Raw genomic sequence first — 22,525 nt, 5'->3', positions numbered from 1 at the left:
TGTCATAAAATTATCCGAGAACAGGCTGCAGTCAGTTACATTTGGATCTTCTGCAAGATTATTCCACATTAATGCTGGGGTAAGAATCTAGCAGAATCTGGGTCATTTTACCCACATCTCAGCATCCAAGTTGAACACCAGTACACTAAAATCTTTGCAGTTACTGAAAACAATTCAGTTATGCACAATAGATGTTGATACGTTCAAATATCCATTGATCAAAGCATTGCAGAAATCCATTTTTGATTGGATACGCTAGACTGATCACTGAAAATGCCAGATGGAGTTACTGAACTGAAAAGGGGGAAAAGAGAATAATAGACTCTGTACATATTTTAAGAAGCAAGGGAATAAAACAAGTGGGGGAAACAAAGTTAGCAAAGTTTTACCAAACAAGAGAAGTTCATCCACTTGGTTTTAAATCATTTAGTTACAAATGAAGCAAATAATTTCTGTTTCTCCTAAATACCAGAGAGAAAAGATTATCTTCATACCAGCAGACAGCCCATAGACATTTCAAACAACAAAATTGTGCATGTTATGAGAATAGTATACATTAACTTCTGCCTCAAAAAGCATTAGCATATTCAATTAGCAATCCTTTGAATTTTCTGTATTAATTGTCTTATGCTCAAAAAGAACTCTAAAGCCTTTGGAGCTGTCACGTATTCAGTCATTCTACACAGTGACTGATACTGTGCCCACCTTATGAACAGAGAACTGGAGGCATAAAGAAATAAATGCATCGCACAAGTGTGTGAGGACCTACCTCTCATTTTGGACCAGCACTTTGTCTACTTTTGCTGCCCTTTTCTGACAGGGCAGGAACTCATAATGAACAACTAAGGTAGCATGATAGGGAAAGTCGCCCCTCTGCAGCAGTCCCGTGCAGTGCCCCTGAGAGTAAGTGCAGCTTACCCAGCACAGGGTTTGAGTAAGAGTAAGAGCAAAGTTGAAGACTTGTGATAGTCCTTTTCAGAAATAAATGTGAATTTCATCCGTAGTGGGTTAGGGAGAAAGAATGGGCCAAAGTACATCTTTGATGACCATTGTGTCACCAGTTCAAGATCCCAAACATGAACCCTCCTTAAAATCTGGTGTAAGGACTAGAATAGTTTGTACACACCTAATGCACACAGGTAGTGTAGGAAAACACATTCTCCAAAACATTCAGCACTCTGACCACAAACTGGGTTATGTAATATTTCCCTCCATTAATATGAAATGCAGAATTGGGAACATTGGAGATGGTTGGATGGTGGTTTTTAACATTTTTACAGGTCAAATGTTATGACTGGAACCTATGATCCATTTCTGCCATTGCTCAGTTATTTATTCCTCTCCAACCTTTCATATTTCAACTTGTCGTGTAAGCCCTTGTTTGCTTCTCTTTGATTTTATATTGGGTTTTGATTTGTTTCTATCTTTATACAATCTTCATAGTGTTTTGTTGAGGGAAAAGCAATGTGGATTTTATTCTTCTACCCAGTCCCTGTATAATCTCTCTATGGCATGGTCACTGGCTGTTTGGAGAGTTTTTTATCCTGAGGGCACAGCTAACTGCATGCTCCTGTCATTCTGATCAACATCATTTATTTTTAATATATGTTATAAAACCTAACATTGTAGTGGGTTTTGTTCTGTTAAGACTTAAACACAGCAATGGCCTTCATGAATTATTAATTTGAAAGTACTGAGGAGAAAGGCTTCAGGAAAGAGGGATTCTTAAACTGTGCCATGTTCAGAAATGTAGCAACTATATTTGGTGATTAAGTAGTAAGACAAGGTGGTGGTCTAGGAATTTCTGCAGAATGAATAAATCTGAATGGTCTGTCTTTGGTGAAGTAAAATAGAATATTTTAGGAATGATGGACTAATAACGTAGAAATGAAACAAATAGCAAATGATACTTACCTGTGCTGACTATGTCATTCAGTAATTACAAACCAATAATGATAAATAGCACAGGATATACAAGGCAAAGTTTGCAGCAAGCAACATTGCAATGTTTCAAGAAAATATATAAGGTCAATTCTCCTGTGACCAAAGGACTGTGAGGGTGCTGAGGCGCTGGCACAGGGTGCCCAGAGAAGCTGTGGCTGCCCCATCCCCCTGGCAGTGTTCAAGGCCAGGTTGGACACAGGGGCTTGGAGCAACCTGCTCTAGTGGAAGGTGTCCCTGCCCGTGGCAGGGGGTTGGAACTGGATGAGCTTTAAGGTCCCTTCCAACCCAAACCACGCTGTGATTCTACGACTCGAAGATAATGTGGGTTGGTCATATGGCCCAATCTCCCACTAAGTTATGAACTACAGCTTATTCTTGATAATACACTGAAATCTATTGTTCTAGATGCCATAAAAACCCATTGCTGGGGAAGGTTTGTCTCAGACTACCTTGTCTAAGTAATGAAACTAAGGAATTCCACAGAGCAGCACAAGAAATACAGGCAAGATCACTTCAGTCACTTCTGCCCAGCCACATTCCCTGTTTTGTAAGGACAGTTGACACCAGGTTCTAATTGAAAGCTCATCAGAAGCAGTGAGAACCCTTCTGTCATCTCCAAGTCTCTGCCTTAGCTCTTGCTAAATCAAAGCTCACAGCACAGCTGTGGGCTTTAGTTTTACTGTAATTTCAGTGGTAGTTAGGAGAGACTCAGCATTATAAATGCTAGACCCCAAGGCAATAGTAATAATGCATATTATGAATATGTGTGCATGTTTATGTTTATTGTACTTTTTCTAGAAGGAATAGGGTTTAAAACTGCTGAAACCTAAATAAGATCCTAGAAACATAATAGAATTTGTGTGCCATTTAACATATACATAGTGCATTAATTGAGAAACTGGTCTGTTTTCTCTGAATTCTGAATAGCACTCTTAGAGGTTTGCCTTTGAGGGCTTTTTCGGGGGCGGAGGGGAAGGTGCGTTGGTCAGATAGCCTCTAGTTCTCCTTGCTGAGTAGGATTCCCATTACAAAAATGTTGGGATTGCTGTGTGGCCAGGCTAGGCCCTGGCATGAGGATGCTGTCCCAGGTGAAGGCTGACCATGCTTGAGCACAGTCTCGGAGGTTGTTCTCGTGACCCTCATCGGCTCAGATACTCATATTAAATCAGCTATTACCTCTTGTGTTTTGGTCACCTTTTCCACCAGTTTACCAATGGATGAAAGGGAAGGAGCTAAGTGCATGACATAGGTACTCTTACTCCCTAATGTAGCAGGAGTCAGGAAAGAGGTTTTATGCTAAAACCTTATTTCCCATGACTGAAAAGAGTTTTGCCTGCCTCATGGCATCATGTTAAGCAGTGCAGAGACAAGGCATCATTACATATGCAGCTGTGTCATGATGCTGGTATTCAGTATGACTGCTTTTGGTCAAAGATGACCCATCCATCAACAGTGAATAAGGAATAGGAGGATAATAAGTAGTATCAGATGCCAGTTAGCAAAGAAAGCAAAGCCACAGACGAGCCTGCATATCTTGAACTTTGCAAGACGGGCTAGAAGCCTCAAGAATAGACAGCTCCAGATCTGTTTCAAGGCTGTAACATAGCTGAACTGAGAGATTACGTGACAGGCCTTGTGGTGAGATCTGGATGTAGATTCCAGTTGGAAAACTTTATTTGTGATAAGCAGAAGGTGACATCTATCATTCAAATCAACATACTTCTGTTTGTTATCAGTTAGGAAGTATTTAAGCAAGAAAAAAAACAAGCAGGAAAGAATTTCACTAGTTTAGTGAATTATGTGTTTTCTCCACTTTGTGTCACGTTACCATGTGGTAATAAGTTAGCGAACAGTAATACTGGAAAGACCTTTAAGAGCTCATCTAGTTCCTCGTGTGATAGCTGCTCCTTTGTCTTTCCTGACAGATATTTCTCTGACCTGATATTAGAGCTCACCACTGATGTGGGGGCTTCACAGCCTCCCTGGCCCCCCTGTTCCAGAACTTCACTGTCCTTACCATTAGATTAGTTTGAAAACTCTTGCTTATACCCATGTGTAGGGTGTTTTGTCTTTCTCATGGCATTGTTGGCTCAGGTTTCACTTGTGGTCCCCCTGACTCTTGCAGCTTTTCCTCAAGAACCATGATACAGCGAGTTCCCTGGCTTGTATTTGTGCTTTGCATAGAATCATAGAATGGTTTGGGTTGGAAAGGACCTTAAACTCACTTAGTTCCAACCCCCTGCCATGGGCAGGGGCGCCTTGCACTAAACCATGTCACCCAAGACTCCATCCAACCTGGCCTTGAACACTGCCAGGGATAGAGCATTCACAGCTTCCTAGGGCAACCCTACTCAGCCGTATGCAGGACAGGCACGTTATTTTATGGCTTTCTGAAGCTTAATTTGTAGTGGACTTCTAAATCAGTTAAATTATAGGATTTGCTCAGGTGATGGCCAACACAGTGCATGTGTGAAAGAAATTTATCCAAGTATTGTGCCCTTCTGAGCACCAGAATTAAAATCACATCATACTAGGGCTCAATGCACAACAGCAAGTGCTCAGTTTGAGAAGCCTGGGAATTATTTGAGAGCTTTTTGTGTTTCCTTGTTGCTGCTGTTAAGTTATTAAAATTGGAGACTGACGCCATAACACCTACTACAGAGCTTTCATGTATTGATTTTCAGTTCGTTTGGGCAGCTTTGTGAAACGAGTTAAAATGAACTCACTGAAGTACAAGCATTTCTCTCCTCTGTCATGCAAGCGCTCCAGATGGCCACTGAGCTGGGCTGATGGAGGGGTGGTGAGACAAGTTTTCAGAAGGTTGTTTTACTCTTCTGTTACTCATACTGAACATTGGAACTGAAGTGCCATTCACTGTGCTGTCACCTATTGGAATGGTCACTGTGGGACTGCCAGAACAAACAGACGCATGCTCTGATGCAGTGCAGAATCACCAGAATGAGAAAGATTTCTGGTCTTATAGCAAAGACCCCATGTTAGCTGATAAAGTGAAATAAAATAAATCAGAAAGGTGCATATGCTAAAAAGATAAGTGTTTGCATACACATCTATGCATCTACTTACATATCTGTATGTGCATGTACATGTATACATGGTACGTATGTATTTATATATACGTGTATACAATGCCTACACATACCTACATATTGGAATCCATAGAGCTGTCAGCAATCCATTTTGGATTCTTGTTTTGTCTACTTCATTCCCGAATGTTGCAATACACCCTAAATGGAATAAGGCACAGGGAATTCCTTTTGTTACAGGATTAATTTAAGTTGGTTTTAATTTCTTCACCATCATGTAAGGGTTCCCAAATAGATAAGCAGAGAGCTATAACAATTTGAGACTCCCTCTGTTTTATGTGTTGCCTTACTCTTTACTCCTCATCTCTCTCTCTGGTTAAAAAATCCCTTACTTTACAGGTTAAAAAAAAAGAAGAAGAGGTAAAAGTGAGATAAGGCAGACAAAAAGTAGTAGGAAAAAACGTTATTTGGAAGTTAGATGCAGAATTCATTAAAAAACCACACTTTTTTTGACAAAGGTTTGAAGCAATGCTCAGTTTTCTCAGACAACTGCCTAGCCATCAGCTTATTCCCCAACATACATAGAGCCATAGGGATCATAATTCTATTTTGACCACGTTTTAATTTGTTTCAAGTTTGGTGTGAGTGCACTGTAGCTCCATTAACAGTTGAATCATAGCAGTCGGTGACAACTGTAATAACTTGTGTGAATCCTGAAGTGTGTGAACAAAGCACCGAGGGCAATAATTGTCCAGCAGACAGTAACGGAACAATAATCCATATATTAATAGTCAGTTAATTACCATTCAAGCTGCCATATTTTTAGTAGTTCTCTATTCAAATGCTGTTTTCATGTTTCACTCATTGTGTCCCTTAATTAAAAAATCTATTTCCAACTATTTTTATAAAGAACAGTGTAGTGTGTTAGCTGTTAGATTTGACCAGTTTACTGGACATGAGGTGTACAGAAAAATGCATCTATTATATTCCATCTGCATTCTGCATTATAGCACAAAGAAGAAAACACTGTCTCCTCTAAAGAGCTTGATCTTTTGCTGTCGCCTATCTGGAATGCTTCAGTGACGCAGGGATTTGTTCAGTCTGGTGGAACTCATCAGATGTCAGAAACACCCCATAATTCATTGTGCAGGTATTTGTGTCATCTCCCTTGAAGCATGGAGGGAACTAGTGCCTCATCTGAAACGTCTCAAAATCCCATTTGCAGAAAGCCCATTGTGAATGGCTGGCTATAGGGATCACAGAGACAAATAATTCTGCTCTCTTTTGTAAAGCATAAGGTTATGCATGTGTGTATTCTGCTCCTGCCCTTTCTCCAAAAAGAAAATCTTGATTTTGCCTGCGATGCTTCCTTTCCACAGCGGCAAGTATTGGTCCTGTTGCTCACTAACTAAAGTCAAAGGGTTCATTTTAGGACCACCTCTACACCAAAAGTAAATGCAATATTGAGAGATTAAGGCAGAGAGCAAATTTGTTTGCTGCTTGTTAGAGAAAATACTGCAGCACAATAGTCTGAGCATTTCTTTCAAAACTATTAGTTCTCAAAATCAAACTCCTAGAATCATAGCATGGTTTGGGTTGGAAGAGGCCTTAAAGATCACCTATTTCCAATACCCCACCCCACCCCCCCTGCTGCAGGCAGGGACATCTTCCACTAGAGCAGGTTGCTTCAAGCCCGGTACAGCCTGGCCTTGGACACTGCCAGGGATGAGGCTGAGGTGAGGGCATTGTGCAGCTGCTTGGCTTGGCAGTGTTATGTGATTTTGGAGCATGTATTTCCTCTGGACAGTGATAAAATTATGATAGTGAAGCATAGTTTGCTTAATGCTGAGGTTATGAAGTCAATTGCCAGGTTCAGACAAAGACCAGCAATTATTAGGCAAGTCACCATAGTGACAAGGCAGGTCCAAGCTCAGGCCAGGAAGGCAGTCCATTGGCCCTGGGTCTGCTCAGAGAGCTCCATGGCTGCAATGAAGCTGCAGTGTTGCTCCAGTGGGAACACACTGGAGAGCATCATCCTTATAGAATAGGGGCAGCCCCCCGTGAGGCTTCCTGGCAGAGCTGGTTGGGAGGAAGCCTCTGCTGAAGCTTCCTCCAGCTTTTTCTGGAGAAGCCTCAGAGTCAGCTGAGGCTTCTCAGGGAGCTGCCTTAGCAAGCTGGCCTTGCAGGCAGGGAGGTAAACTGGTCCCGACAAAAGAAAACTGCATGCTTAAGCAAAAGAAGTCCAAAGACTTAACCAAGGGGAAAACTGATGATGTTATCTTCACCAATATGTCATTATATCTCGAGTGTGGGACTTAAACTCTATCACATAGAGCAGGGGAAATCATTCTTTGTGTCAGTAGAGTAATGTAGGATTTTAAAATCAAGTTTTGCAGCAGCTAGTGAAATTGGAGTGCTGTTTCTACTGTTAATATTGCAACTAGTGCTCCATATGCTTCATCAGTGTAATTCTCTGCCCTGTGAGTATATAATGATAGTTAAGAAATGCCATTTCAACTCATAGAATAAGAGATTATAATAATATCTTATTAGGTCTTCAATAAAGTGCATCATTAGCCAATTTCTATTTTCCCATAGAGAAATCTGAAACCCATGTGTGAGAATTAATGTGCTTAAATGGACTGATGAAACAAGCTTCAGTGAGGAGAAAGAGTGCCCTGAGCTCAGACTGTAGGAGGTGGTAGCTTGACAACGTAAAACGCATCACCTGACCTTTCCAGTTGTCAGTCCTGATCAATAAGGGTGTTAGTTTCCCAGAAATCAATACAGGCATGGTTCCTGCAGTAGCCATGAGACCCAACCTGACCTAGAAGAGAAATCGTATAAATAGCAAAACACAAGCCCATCGTCAAGCCTGACAGATGATCAGCTGAAAAAGGGCTCTGATTATTTTTGTTTCATACCCCACCATTGGATGCAAAGACAGTTTTCTCCAGATTAAGATAAAACATCCCCCATCTGAACTCAATACCCGACTTCCCTGCTTATCCCCTTTTGCACTGAAGTTTGAATTTGGTGAGACTTCTCTGTAGCAACAGCATCATGACTGATGTCTCATACAACTTCCAAAATGTGTGTGTACTAAGTACACCCTTTAAAAGGTTATTCGTACATTTCTCCAATGGTTAATCAGAGGCTATAATAGTCTGTAACAGTTTACAGGTTAATCTCAAACATCAAAAGCCTTGTGAAATGAAAGGGTTTGGACTGTAGAAACGTGGAAAGAATAAAAACGCATTCTGACAGGAGGCCTTGTTTGGGAGTGTTACTCTTTTACACGTTCCATTTCTGTCTCAAATAGCCCTTGCTTAACAGATGGCTTGGTTTTGGACCTCTGGCTTTAATCTTTATTGTTCCCAGAACGAGAGTTTTTGTCTAGTGTAGCTGCCTTTATTTCAATTTGAATATGCTCCATAGTCAGCCAGCTCTATGCTTTAGTGCTGAGGCTCGTCAGGTTGTTTTGTCCTCATTTGAAATCCATTGCTGTTGTATGGGACACAGCACATTACAAGTCATGGTAATACATGTTTTGTGTCATTTTTATTTCCAAAGGATCAGAAACCTTCCAGATTTGGAATGGTGGGTGGTTTGGGAGCAGTGTGGCTACCATGCAAACAGGCTAATGTCATTAATTCATATGTTAGTGGTAGTTGTGGCTTCAAAACTGTGCATGCACACTGTGCAACTGGGGAAAAAAGAGACATTTTCTGAGACAGCATAGGAATATCAGTGTCGTTATCAAGAAGTGATGGCTCTCGATAAAACAGTAGAGGCACAATGGAAAGGAAGAAGTAAAACTGGTTGTTTTGAGGTTCCTCAAGGGTCAGCAGGGAAAGAAAATTGGCAGCAGCAGCAGCTGCTGCAGCAGCCTCATCAACAAAAGAAAACCCTTGTGCTCCCCGAAACCAATTTCCAATTGTGCTACGGTCCGTGTTCCATATGAAGTGCCAGATATTAAGTTCTCATGGGTGGAGAGAAGCCTGAAGTCCTTCTGGCTCTTATAATGGCTTTTTGCTTTCAACTTAAACTGCTGCTCGGTTGTGCTTGGTGGCCGGGAGCAGCAGTTTGAAAGGAGAAATGCTTGAGAGAGGTATGGCACCTCTGAGGAAAGGCCGCTTGCAGAAAGAGCTTTCATCAGTTCTGCTCACCCAGGGTGTAGCTTAATTTACCTTGGGATCTTGTTAGTTTTAGTTCATTTGTTAGCAAAATAATGGCATCAACTCTTAAGGAGTTGTCATATTTAGTTCCGTGTAGGCTGTTACTACTGCAAATCAGATAAAATGGACCAGCAAGACACGCTTTGCTGAATGATGTGGGTACATGTGAGAATATTATGTTTTCTTCTCCATAAAGGTTAAAGGCACTCCTGCGTGGGTGTGCAAAGCAAGATCCCAAGAGTTCTTTAGTTATTTGAAATTTATTTAAAGAACATTTTGATTGTCTTCATGATATATTAACAGCAAGGAAGTTCATTTAAATATGTGATCACAGCATGAAATTCTGTGATACTGCTGTCATTGACTGAGATAACCTTTCACAGCAGTTATTTTTGCCTTTGCCCTGTCACCACATAATGTCTTGAATGCCAGCTTTAAATGACCTTTTTATACTCAGTCTGATATAATAATTTGAATTTGATCTTACAGACCCCTATAAATCATACTACTTGTAAGAGTTGTCATTGTTGTGCTAATAATCACAATTTCTGAAATCTTCTCTGCTGTAAAATCAAGCTGTAGCTACAGAAAACTTCCAAATGCATCCCCGTATTGAAGTAGCATCAGTGAGTTTCTGGGCTTTTTTTATGTCCTTTTAAGAAGTTAAATAAATCAGGGGCTTTGGGTGCATTAACCTGCAAAGTGTCTGTGGTAATGTGTATGTGTGTATGCTGTTTACCTGCCCATCAGAATTGGGTAGAGAGAAGTTTATCAACTGATCACAAAAAGACATTTCCCCCTTAGCAAAATCATGGAATCCTTTCATTTATTGTTAGTACGTTCTTTGCAAGACCATGACATGGGAATGTGCATTTTGTCATGATGTGGCTGGGCAATCTTCAGGGTGAGTTGTAAGCTCATGTCAAGACTTTCCCATCTTTGCTGTTGCTGGCACCTGAGGTTCCTGGGGTAGTGCTAGCTGTGAAAAGCCTGTTGGTACTGAGTTACACTTTCTAATGGCAATTTAGACATCCTGTATGTCCTCCGCTCGGAATAAACACCGTAAGCCCATTGTTTCAGCACAGGTAGTAATAATTGTAGTGAATTCTGTTTGTAGAATACTTACATATGTTATTTTTATCCGTTAAATGACCTTTTTTTGTATGAAAGTGCTTAGTTTTCCTTTTCCCCTTAGCATTGCCTTAAGCAAAGACACTGTTCTTTGGTCTGAAACGATGCAGTGAATTTACAGTATACAATTAATTGCAATACCAGCAAGTCTGGCGCACAGTGTTGTTAAGGATAGTAGGGACTGTGGTGATCTTATAATGAATTCACTTTAAAACCCAGCACAAATAGTAGCATACACGGACGTCTGACAGCTGCTTTCCCCAGCTAAATCTCACTTGTGAGACTTGATTCCAAGAAAAATAACAAGTCAGGCTTGGTTAGTTGTGCTGCAGCTTGGAGTACGAGTCTTGACAAGGGAAAAAATCATTTGTACTCTACTAGCTTTTCATGAGCTGGGGCGAAGAATAAATCACTCCAATGGCAAAATAAAGCTGTCAGACAGTCTTTTTCATAAGGTGCCATTGGACAGCAATATGACAGTTCTCTCTCCTGATCTTTTTTATAGGTTGCTAATTCTGAAAGAAAAGTCATCTTTGCCTCAATTTTTGTGGATCCAGGCTATGAAATTTTAAGAAGCAGTTGTCATATTAAAACAAAGATACAGGCTCAATAACCAGGAGTATCCCTGTTGCCTTAGTGAAAAGATGCTTTAACCAAGGGTTTATGCTTTATCCAAGTGTCTAGGATATGATTCTGTATTTGCTGCTTTATATTTTGAAATTACATATTACATATATGTCTGATATTATTATATATTATATATACACATATGAAATATGTTCTCTGAAAGATTAATCAGGCAGATATACTGGCACCTGAGAACACTTTCATGCGTTGAAGAACATGGTAGTGGCCATCACTACCATGACTGTGAGGCGTAAGCACTAGCAAGCAGGCAGTAATATTGTTTCTCAAGCACTCAAAGAGGTTTCCTTCTTGTCTTTATTGGACAGAGATGCCATGGGCAGGGACACCTCACACTAGGTCATGTCACCCAAGGCTCTGTCCAACCCAGCCTTGAACACTGCCAGGGATGGGGCAGTCACCACTTCTCTGGGCACCCTGTGCCAGCGCCTCAGCACCCTCACAGTAAAGAACTTCTGCCTTACATCTAACCTAAACATCCCCTGTTTCAGTTTGAACCCATCACCCCTTGTCCTATCGCTACAGCCCCTGATGAAGAGTCCCTCTCCAGCATCCTTGTAGCCCCCTTCAGATACTGAAAGGCTACAGTATTTTCCAATATTTATCTTCATTTTCTATTAAAATCATAACTATTTTCGTTTATAGATTACTTTTGAAGTATGCCATAATTCTGAGTATCTTAAAAAGGAAAAAAACCCACCTCTTTCTAGGTACTGTTGCATTAAAATGCCTTGGCCGTGAATTTAGACATCAAATTGTATCAATTCTTACATTAAAAAGCAGCTGAGAAATTATGTATTTCAGGGTTCTCTTTCTGAACAGACTTTAAATCTTACATTTTCACAAAGTTTACATAGTTTTTGCAAATAAATAGTACTGTCAAATATACCATCCACCTCAGTGCATTTATAAGGAAAATGAATGCCCCAGGCTAGTCATAGTGAAAGAATTGGATACTAGCACCATGACAAAAGAACTAAAACAGACACAAACACCTACAGTATGAAAGTTATCATAAATAAAGGTTTACCAAACCAAAGGTCATACTTCCATTAAACTCACAAGCAGCTCTAAATTAGATAGTCCCAGTTTTCTGAAGTGACCAAGGGTTCTTTTCCATTGTTTTCCTTTTGCTGGTTTGGTTTTGAATGTCTGTTTTCTGCCCCAATTTTCCAAGGTGCTCAAATTCACCATTTATGTTGCTGTGAGGGTTTGACTAATCTCTCAGTCACTAGTAGAATGATAACCACTGGTGCAACTCTTTTCACAAACCTTAGGCACTCCTTACACCTTTCCTAGGTGGCTACAAAGAAAAAGGATTTGTCAGTTAAATTACAGTAACAACATAAGAATTTACTTCACTTTAAAGTGTCCTGTGAAATTCATGTGTATACACATGAATTTTGCATATTGCACAGCACAATGAAGGGCAAGAAGTATTACTGAAAAAATTAAAAAGCAGGAAAATATTAATTAAAAGAAAAACAGTCTCAATACTATACATATAGATACTATATGTTAATTGTCATTTTATCTTAGAAGGTTCATTTAAGAAGTCACTGTCTGCATAGGTACTTTCACTGAAATCTCCAAACGTGACCCGCCAGCCAGACTCTTCTCTCAGCTCTGTTCTCTCAGTTCCAAATAATTCAGCCTTCTGGGTGATCACTAAACTGGCACAGCTTGATCACAACCCACCTGGGGTGCAAACAGGAGCAGAGTCTGCTCTTCAGTTGAGTATCTTCACATAGGAGTTGCTGCTGTTGTCACAAAACTCCTCAGCAGCTGCAGGTTCAGTCTAGGTGGGCGCTTCCGAGACACGAGGCAGGGGGGTGGCAAACCTGCAGTGTCTAATCAGCTTCAGATTGGTCCTAAGCATGCACATAATAATAAAGATGAGCAAAATCAAATCAGCATGTCACAGATGGAGTGACACACTTAAGTCGTAAGAGAGAAGTAGCGATATGTTTATTGATATGAAGCAGTGACTTAACAAAGTTCAGTGGTAAATGTGACAGTGATTTAATGACATATGATGGTGACATGCACTTGGTTATTTACTGCATAAAGAACAGGGTCTTTCTTCAGGGAGACTCTCCTGTTGAGGCATGTGATTCTGAGAGGACACCCTTGCATTCTAAACTCCTTTCTGAGGGGAGTTTAGGTGCAGCTCGATCCAGACTTGGTCAGTGATATATGTCTAAAGGATTATATCATAGAATCATCGAAGGGTTTGGGAGGGACCTTAGAGATCATCCAGTTCCAACCCCCTGCCACGGGCAAGGACACCCTCCACTAGATCAGGTTGCTCAAAGCTCCGTCCAACCTGGCCTTGATCACCGCCAAGGATGGGGCAAAATGTGCGCGATCAATCCTTTATATCACTTAGCTAAGATTTCAGAGTTTCAGCACACTTGTTCCCAATTCACTTACCAAGTGTCTGACATGATAAGGAATCTCTCAACCTCAAGGAGCAACCCTGAGGAGCATCCCTGCTCAAAGGGAGATCCTGGCATGCAGCCTGCTGCCATGCAGAAGAGCTCAACAGACCTTGGGCTGTCCACTGCTTATGGAGTAAGATTGTATACTGTGAGTATAATTGACTCACAGTCATATTTGCATACTGACTACAGATCTTCCTTTCTTCAAACTTGGCTTGAGTAGGGCTTTACCCAGCACTATAGTTATAGGGGTGCATTGCTCAGATTAGCCCTTTGCTGTTGTGTTGTTATCTGTCTCCCCCGAATCTGCTTTGAGTTGATGCAGCTATCACAACTAGGTGCATCCATTACAACCACCACTGGCTGTTACCGCTTGAGTAGGATTACAAGAAGTAAAGGGGAGGGAGGGAAGAGGGTAGAACACACTGTTACAGCACCAAACAAACTAGGTCAGCAAAGCCTACCCAGCTTTGACACCCTCGACTTTAAGAATCCTAAATTGGAATATGTGGATGTACTTAATGCATGAGTGACATGATACCATGTTTGCTTACTTTTTCCAAATACCGAGTCCTCAAAAGCTGAGAGAAATGGCTCACAATGTTCATAAAAATGGTTTGACCTGAGTGGAATATGTACTGCTGATGGTATAAGGAAAAGAGATGGCAATAAGAAGCAAGGTGAAAGCCGTGAAGCGCACAGCTGTATTAGCATGCTGAACTTTTCAAACAGTGACAAAATTATTCTTTCAGTGCCTGTTTCTTCAATGCAATATCAGATAGAATTCCTGCACAGGCTTTAATGAACCATGAAATCAAGTTACCCTTCTGTGAGGCTAAAGGTACTGTATGTTATAGTATAGCTTAATGCAAAATACACGTGTTAGGAATATATTTCATTCCAAAAAATGAAGAATTATATCTGCCTTTCCACATGTGCGGAAGTGTTGTCTTTAATTTCATCATTGTATATTATCCCTGGGAAATAGCTTTCATTTCATTTCACCTATGATTAATTTAGGCTCCCAAAATTGTAGTACCGTTTTGAAAGATATCTTTGGGCCTATTCTACCAATAGAAAGAACTGGGCAATTAATTCAACCTGTGATGGTTTAATCTGTTCCATTAACAAATAAGTGAACAAAAGAGTCTTCCCTGAAAATAATAGTTATGTACCTAGTGTGATCCTTGTGGACATTTCTTAGTATTTATTAGGGCATCTGTAATGTTAATAGATGACTGGAATGGTCCCATTTACAAAACAACAGCCAAATAAAAAGAGTTCAGTTCAAGGCTGTGCAGTCCAGTAAATTATCACCTATGTACTTGCAGGGGAGCAGCTGAATGTAGTCATTAAAGTTAGGCAGGGTCCCCAGTGAGCTATTTTCACCAGTCTTTTTTTTTTTTTCAGAGGTTCTGGCTTCAGTTTGCAAGTGTTCTTAGCCTTTCTTTATAAACCATTCTCTTTAAGGACTAGATAGAGGTCAGGAAAACTTCCTGACGGGCAGAAGCAGGATAATCCTTATCCAGAGCAAGTTGTAGCTTGCTTTGATTCACCACAAGAGACTGCAGGTGCTGATAGAATATACAGGCTCAGAAAGGAGTTAGGCAAATTCATGGGCAGTGGATCTATAAACAGCCACTAACAGGAATAGGCAGAAATATGCCCTCTAGCATCCGTAACACAATGGATGATGAGGGACTGCAAAGACAATCAGCCACAAGTAGTAGCAAAACTCAGCTCTTGTCTCTAAATATTGGCTCCTATTGCCCCTCTCAGGTGAGATGGGCTGTGTTCTTAGCAATATCCATTTCTGTTGCTATTCTTCCTGAAATAAAGTGCTGAGAATGGGAAAGAGCTGGGACAGACAGCCAAGGGAAGAGCCTTGGATAGTCACCGCTGTTGCTCCTTTGTTTCCAGAAGTTGGAAGAGGTGTATAGGAGTAATTGCTGGAGTGGAGAATAACCTCCTTCCTTTCAGCAGAAGCAACACACTTCCAGTGATCCTTCGGTCTCCATGGGAGTCAGCCAGGCTTTGCAGATCCTTGTTGCAAGAAGTGCTGTCTTTTACTGAAGGAGGAATGAAGAGAGTGGAGAAAGTTTCTATGGGGAGGAGATGGTGAATGAAAGAGAAGCGTTTAGCTTGTCCAGGTAGTTTACAAATATGAAATAAAATCATCAGCCCTCTGAGGGCTCTATTGTGAATGGAGCCTACTGAATGCAGGGTGTCATGGAGCATCTGCCCACTTTATTCAGTTCCCTAATCTGAGTTCTCTTGCTGTTGTGCCTTCAGATACTTGTGCTGAACAGCTTTGAAATAACAGCCCTAAAAGGGTGAAAGTAATGCTGTTTTAATTAGTTGCATTTAAAAATAATAAAAACAATTGGTTTTATTAAATGCTCAGTAGAATATAAAGCGTGCTTTCAAAAGTTAGACATTTTGAGACTGTTCGGCTACGTTAGAAATAAATATATTATTGACTCTTAAGAGTTCTGTTCATGCTACATTAACTTTGGTTGGGTATGTTTTTACATTAAATGAAATGGTTCACACAGAGATACATTTAGGAGATGAAAAAGGAATCACTTTTTTATGACACTCAAAGATCTGTGAGACTACAAAGAAGTTCCCTTAGTCCTTTACTTTCTCCTGAATGTTCTGTAGAGGGGGAGCAGTTCTTGATAGAAGACACTGATGACCAGGTTCTTTACATACTTTGTCTGAACAACTGCGAATCTAATGGGCTAACATTGCACATGGACTCAAATAAGAACTCCTATTTTACATTAATTTTAACTGAAGTCCAGCACTGCAAAGCCATTACAACCACTGTTAGCTGTATTGAATGTAAATGTTAGAGGCATTTTTGTGTGTGAGAGAGAGATCTGAATCACTAAAAATATGGATTGAATCTGATGTTCTGGCCATACTTCTATGCCCACATGCCTCATTAAAATAAGATCAGCCATTTTGCCCTTAGAAGACTGTTGTCACACCACAGCTATTAACTTAGTCTGTAAGCTTAATGAACCTCCTAAAAAGCTGGATATCTTTTGTCCATTTTCCTGGTATCCACATTTTACTCAGATACCATCATTACTTTTCTGCTAAGGGACTGAGTAATAAACACACAACAGCTTGCAAGTAGCTTCTCTTCAAGAAGGGACATGGAAAGGCATCCTGGTCATAACTCAGTATACATAAACTTCTTGCAGCAGCCCTCGAAGGAGAGCTGGTTTTTGCACAAAAGAGCACTTCTGCATCAAAACTTGATTCTAACCAAAATCCCAAGGCAGGCAGAAATTTTCGGTCCTGTTACTTCTTCTTATGATGCTATTTGTCCACAGAAGCTTGGGGAAAAAAGTGTCAGTCAATGACAACAACAAAAAAAGCTACCCCATGACTCAAAATTTGATCCTGTGTTAAGAAAAAGTAATTTCAAAATCAGAAGAATTATACAATAGGAGCTTCAAATATCATTAATGCTGTAATTGGATCCTGTGTCTGTCATTCGTTCACTGTGGAAAGATAACATTTACCCTTACATGCTTATTAAATAATCTTTAGGAAGCCAGGGCTATGTACTCTCATATCAGATGGATTGTACTGCAGGTTGGCAGTGCTGCTGCAGCATTCACATGGCACGCTCTTCTGACTCACAGCACTTAGTTCCATGATAATCAGAAGCTAAAATGACCAATTCAGGGTCCAGAATCAAGTCATACTATTATGATACCCATTGCATTAGCACTGCAGCTGAATATCATACTGTGCAGCATAGGAACAGCTCATAAAACTTTCAGCCACCACGAATTTTTCACACTGCTGTGTTTTCAATAGTGTTATTTTATATGATGTTTAACACCTCAAAAGCATTGAACAACGCAAGTGTTTTCAGAGCCATGTCCTTTCGAGGTTTGGTGGTTTTTAACATATATCTCCGTCTCTGGAATTTACTTTGGAGTTCTGTGTGAATTACTTTCAACATATGTCTGGGTTAAATAGATTTACGGTCTAGATGGTGAAATCTGATTATGAAATGGCTATTTTTAGGATTATGGATTATGGATGTCATTTTTTGGAGATGTGTGAGATAATCAGGAAATCATAAAAAGTAGAATATCTCTTATGTAAGGTTTTACTTGTAAAATGTATTAGTAAATGAATTCCATGCAAATAGCTTCATTTGATTTAATGAGGAAACACCGGCAGCAGATTACATGAGCGGAAAAAGACATTTTCAAGAAACATGTTTATAGGCTGAGTTCAGTCATGTTTTCTAAATGTGAAAAATCACTGAGATAAGTACATTGAGATTGATTGAGTTATTCACATGGGTTTGAAGTTAAGCTCAGATTTAAGTGTGTTGCTCAACTGGAGGAATAAAAAGAAACTTTTCAGTCAGGGTGATTTTTTCAAATTAGAAATAGGGAGGATTTGTTTATTTCCATGTAAGAGGCTTAGTTAGTCCAAAAGCATTAGAAATAAACTTGGACCAGTATATGAAAATATTAAGTTACAGACGCAATGCCAAGAAATATGGTTATATCAAAGTTCAGATCACCTTTGCTCAAGTATTAAATTTTTTTTATATATATACACACACACACACATTTTTTTGAAAGGGTTAGTATGCTTTTGGAGTTCGGTACTCATAGAATTATAGACTGGTTAGGGTTGGAAAAGCCCTTAAGATATCTCTTCATGCTTTCCTTTGGACCAGCTGGAGAGAGCATGATGAACATGTTTGTTTTCCTGTGAAGATAGATTAATTTTCAATTAAAAGCTGTTATTAAAAAGGAGAGAGAGAGAGAGAGAAAGAAAATGAATGCACCTTTCTGTGCAGCATTTGTGGTCAACTATTGAATAATCCATCTGATAGCTCACTGTATGAATTTGAAAGTAATTGAAAAGAATTAGGGAACCTGCCCACGTATTTTCATTATCTAAACTGAGAACAATTAAAAAGCTGAACAAAGAGCATACATGATAAAAAATATTTCATTAATTTCAATCCTTATAAATTGCGTGAATACAGAAAAGAGAACGTGGTTTGTTTACTTGGCCAGGTCCTTTGAATTGCTCTGTAACAATGACTGCATTTGTTTGCCAGAAGTGCGGTAGGGCTGTCCAGTTACATGCTGTTAACATCTGCATATTAAACATCTGAGCCCAAATAATGCCTTGGAGAGCTCTACCTCATTGATGCATCGTAACCTTGCATTTTCATTCCTTGCAGAAGGGAATCCATATACCTGGTGGGTTGGCAAAGCCAATGAGAAGCACTACTATTGGGGTGGATCAGGACCTGGCATTCAAAAATGTGCCTGCGGCATCGAACGCAACTGTACGGATCCAAAGTACTACTGCAACTGTGATGCCGACTATAAGCAATGGTGAGTGGCTTACCATTCTCACCAAGGGTGAGAATGACCAGAATCTCTTTTAACTTTAGAACACTACTGTTATTTTGAATGTCTTTTGTTTATGTATTTCCTCTTTTGCCAAAGAACAAGGGCAAAAATACTGTATTTGTGATCCCTCCTGCAAAGTGTCTGGCCATGTCTTCATTTCAGTTTCATTCACAGTATCTGTCACTGTCAAATATAAGGAATATATTTATGTTTTCATGTCATCTGAGCTGTAGAAAAGAATGCTACAGTTGGAAAGTCAAGTCCTAATAGGAAAGGTCAGCATTTTGGCTGCCCATGCAACTTTGCCTCCATCATTGAATCACAGCCTGGTTTGGGTTGGAAGGGACCATCCAGTTCCAACCCCCTGCCACGGGCAGGGACGCCTTCCACTAGAGCAGGTTGCTCCAAGCCCCTGTGTCCAACCTGGCCTTGAACACTGCCAGGGATGGGGCAGCCACAGCTTCTCTGGGCACCCTGTGCCAGCGCCTCAGCACCTTCATAGGAGGTTTTTTCCTAATGTCTATTCTAAATCTACTTAGGCTTAGAGAGCATTATGGAATGAGGCTCTGTATTTCAGTGGAAGCTATTGCACTTTGGATGAGATAATTAAATATTCATTGGCCTGTTGGTTGAGAATACAAACCTATAGCCCATTTGGGATGAGACAGTGAGAATTGGTTCTAGTTTCTTCTCTATTAGTTATTGATTCATCATAGGTAAAACAATTTTAACAGAGGGACTGAGAAAGCCCTACCCCAGAGTATTTTACAGCCTGGTAACAGGGGCAGTCTGCTGTGAGGTAATTGATGGGGGTTTAAATCCGTTCAGGCAGAAAAGAGAATTAAAGCTGCATCTCTGATATTTCTCATAACAATGAACCTACTGCATAAAGCTCATCATCATTTTGTGTAAGACCCTCTCTGTGCTCTTAGAATGCTTCGTGTTATGCAATGTTCAGTGGCCAGCTGGAGCCATACTTTTGTGAACTCTTTTCCCATTAATAGCAACCTGTTGGTAATTGAATCGATACTGGTTCATTTTGTGTTAATTGAGAAATTCGTACAGCTATTAATATAGAGCTACAGTACTTTAATGGCATGCAAGGGATTTAAAAGAAAAACAAAAAAGAGTAGGGAATGACAGAACAGGTTGGAAAGGACCTCAGAGGTCATCTAGTGCAAACCCCCTGCTCAAGGAGGTCCACCTACAGACAGTTGCCCAGGACCATGTCTATACTGGTCTTGAGTATCTCCAAGGATGGAGACTCTGCAGCTTCTCTGGGCAGCCTGTGCCAGTGCTTGGTCACCCCCATAGTAAAGAAGTATTTCTTGGTGTTCAGAAAAAAACCCCTTGTGTTCAGTTTGTGCCCCTTGCCTCTGGTACTGGGCACCACGGAAAAGAACGTGGCTGTCCTCTTCACGCCCTCCCTTCAGGTATTTATAGACGTTGACGAGATTCCCCTGAGCCTTCTCTTCTCCAGGCTGAACAGTCCCAGCTCTCTCAGCCTTTCTTCATAGGAGAGATGCTCCAGTCCTTTAATCATCTTAGTGGCTGTTCATTGGCCTCTAGTAATTTCATTTCTCTCTTTTACTGGTGGGCCCAGAACTGGACACAGTACTCCAGTGTGGGCGCACCAGTGCTGAGTAGAGACAGGATCACCTCCCTCAAACTGCTGGCGGTACTTTGCCTAAGGCAGCCCAGGATACCATTAGCCTTCTTGGCCACAAGGGCACATTGCTGGCTCATGTTCAACCTAGCATCCACCAGGACCCCCAGGGCCTTTTCTGCCAGGTTGCTTCCCAGCCCCCAGCATGTTCTGCAGCAGGGGGTTGTTCTTCCCCATCTGCAGGACTTTACACTTTTCCCTGATGAACTTCATGATACTTCTGTAAGCCCATTTCTCTATCTTGTCAAGGTCCCTCTGCATGGCAGCACAACCCTCTGTCATATCAGCCACTTCTCCCAGGTCAGTGTCATCCACAAGAATGAAGTAAGAAAAATACAAAATTAGAGTAATAAAGGAAATTTTCCGGGCTCTGCAAAAATGATAGATTAGGATATGGGAGATCAAACACTGCCACAGACATTGCCATGCTAAGCTTTGACATTGTTAGGATAGTATGCTGTTAGCTATGGTTTGGGTGAATTATAGCACACCACAGAAATAGAAAAGTCAATATTGCACACAGAGGAATCGGCCACGGTGCCAAACTTCAGAGCTAGAATTATATAGTGAAGAATATAAAGAGGGCCTACAAGGGTGCCAGAGAGGGACTCTTCATCAGAGACTGTAGTGACAGGACAAGAGGTGATGGTTTTAAACTGAAACAGGGGAAGTTCAGGTTAGATATAAGGAAGAAGTTCTTCCTTGTGAGGATGGTGAGGTAAAGGCACAGGCTGCCCAGAGAAGTGGTGAATGCTCCATCCCTGGCAGTGTTCAAGGCCAGGTTGGGCAGAGCCTTGGGCACCATGGTCTAGCGTGAGGCATCCCTGCCCATGGCAGGGGTAGGAACTGGATGATCTTAAGGTCCTTTCAAACCCAAACCAGACTGTGATACTATGACTATGATTTAAACATAGTGTGGCAGGAGGGAGGTAGGTCTGGTTGTCTGTCAAAATGGTAACAATAAAAGGAAGGTACTGTAATAATAATTAAGATAATGGCAGAATTAGGAATACCTATGGTTTTTATTGCTTGAGGCACTGGATGTGTATCCATGAATAATAGACTCTATACCATATGTTGACTGTTTTCTTTTACGCTGAGGGAAATATGTAGGGGAAATATCACTGACTTTTGATCTCTTCTTGTGCCTACTCTAAGAGTCACAGATGATAATTTAATAAGCAACATTCACTCAGTATTACTTTTCTGTAATCTCTACTCCCCTTAATGTGTACTGAGATTATCTTGAATCTATCAATAAATACATTAATATAATTACTAGATTTTTTTACAATCTAAAATAAGATTGCTACCACAATAGATACACAGTTTTTACTCTGAACATCAAACAAGAAGACATTTGTACAGTATTTCTCTGGCTAGATATCAGGGTTGTTTGGGGGTTTTTTTGCAGGAAAACTACTGTATATTACGTGACAATATATGAAAAATAGTTATACAACTGGATATTATATTTTAGTCTGTGGTGTGTATATAGGAGATTTTGTTCAAGATTCATTTTTGCAGTATCTAGCCCATTCCAAAGCCATACCTTTTGGGTTTTGGAATTACTTTTAGGGAGACACAGTAGGGAGAAGGCAGTAGCTAGAGCAACAACTGTATTAGAAAAGGTAAAGAAGTAAAACAGAAAAAGAAGCTTGCTGAGGGGAAATTGTGGGAATGAAAAGTGAAGAAGGGAGAGATTCACTGCAGAGATTCAGATTTTGAAGTGCAGGGCACTCATTTTAAAGGAGATTGGGGAGTCACTGAAGGGTGGGTCAGGCTGAATCAAAGCGATGCACTGTAAGTAGAATATTGGTCGCAGTTTTTATTGTAGAAGTCAGAAATTGTGTTAGAAATGAAGAAAGGAATTGCAGTTTGATGAATAGCTCATAGTGAAGGCAGGAGAATGCTCCCCTTGAGAAGTGGATTCTAACTTTGCCTCTGGAACCACATTCCTGTGTGATGCTTGCCAGGTTTCATAAGCCATTTCTTCACAGAGCAGTTAATGAGTTTTATCTTAATTTTCTGGGTACCTAAGTGGAAACCCAGAGGTCCAGTT

General features: G+C 40.5%; 1 protein-coding gene across 1 annotated transcript in view; it reads left to right on the top strand.

The window, feature by feature from the left end:
* The window catches only part of CNTNAP2 (contactin associated protein 2), a 1,011,284-nt gene that overhangs the window by 803,398 nt on the left and 185,361 nt on the right, over nt 1-22,525 (top strand). Inside the window, exon 14 of the mRNA XM_030508582.1 lies at nt 18,623-18,779. Within this exon, the coding sequence (XP_030364442.1) occupies nt 18,623-18,779 (157 nt within the window). The remainder of the gene's footprint in view (nt 1-18,622; nt 18,780-22,525) is intronic.

Source organism: Strigops habroptila, chromosome 1, assembly GCF_004027225.2.
Source record: "Strigops habroptila isolate Jane chromosome 1, bStrHab1.2.pri, whole genome shotgun sequence".
In the NCBI taxonomy this organism is placed as follows: Eukaryota; Metazoa; Chordata; class Aves; order Psittaciformes; family Psittacidae; genus Strigops; species Strigops habroptila.
This window is presented reverse-complemented; position numbering and strand designations above follow the sequence as displayed.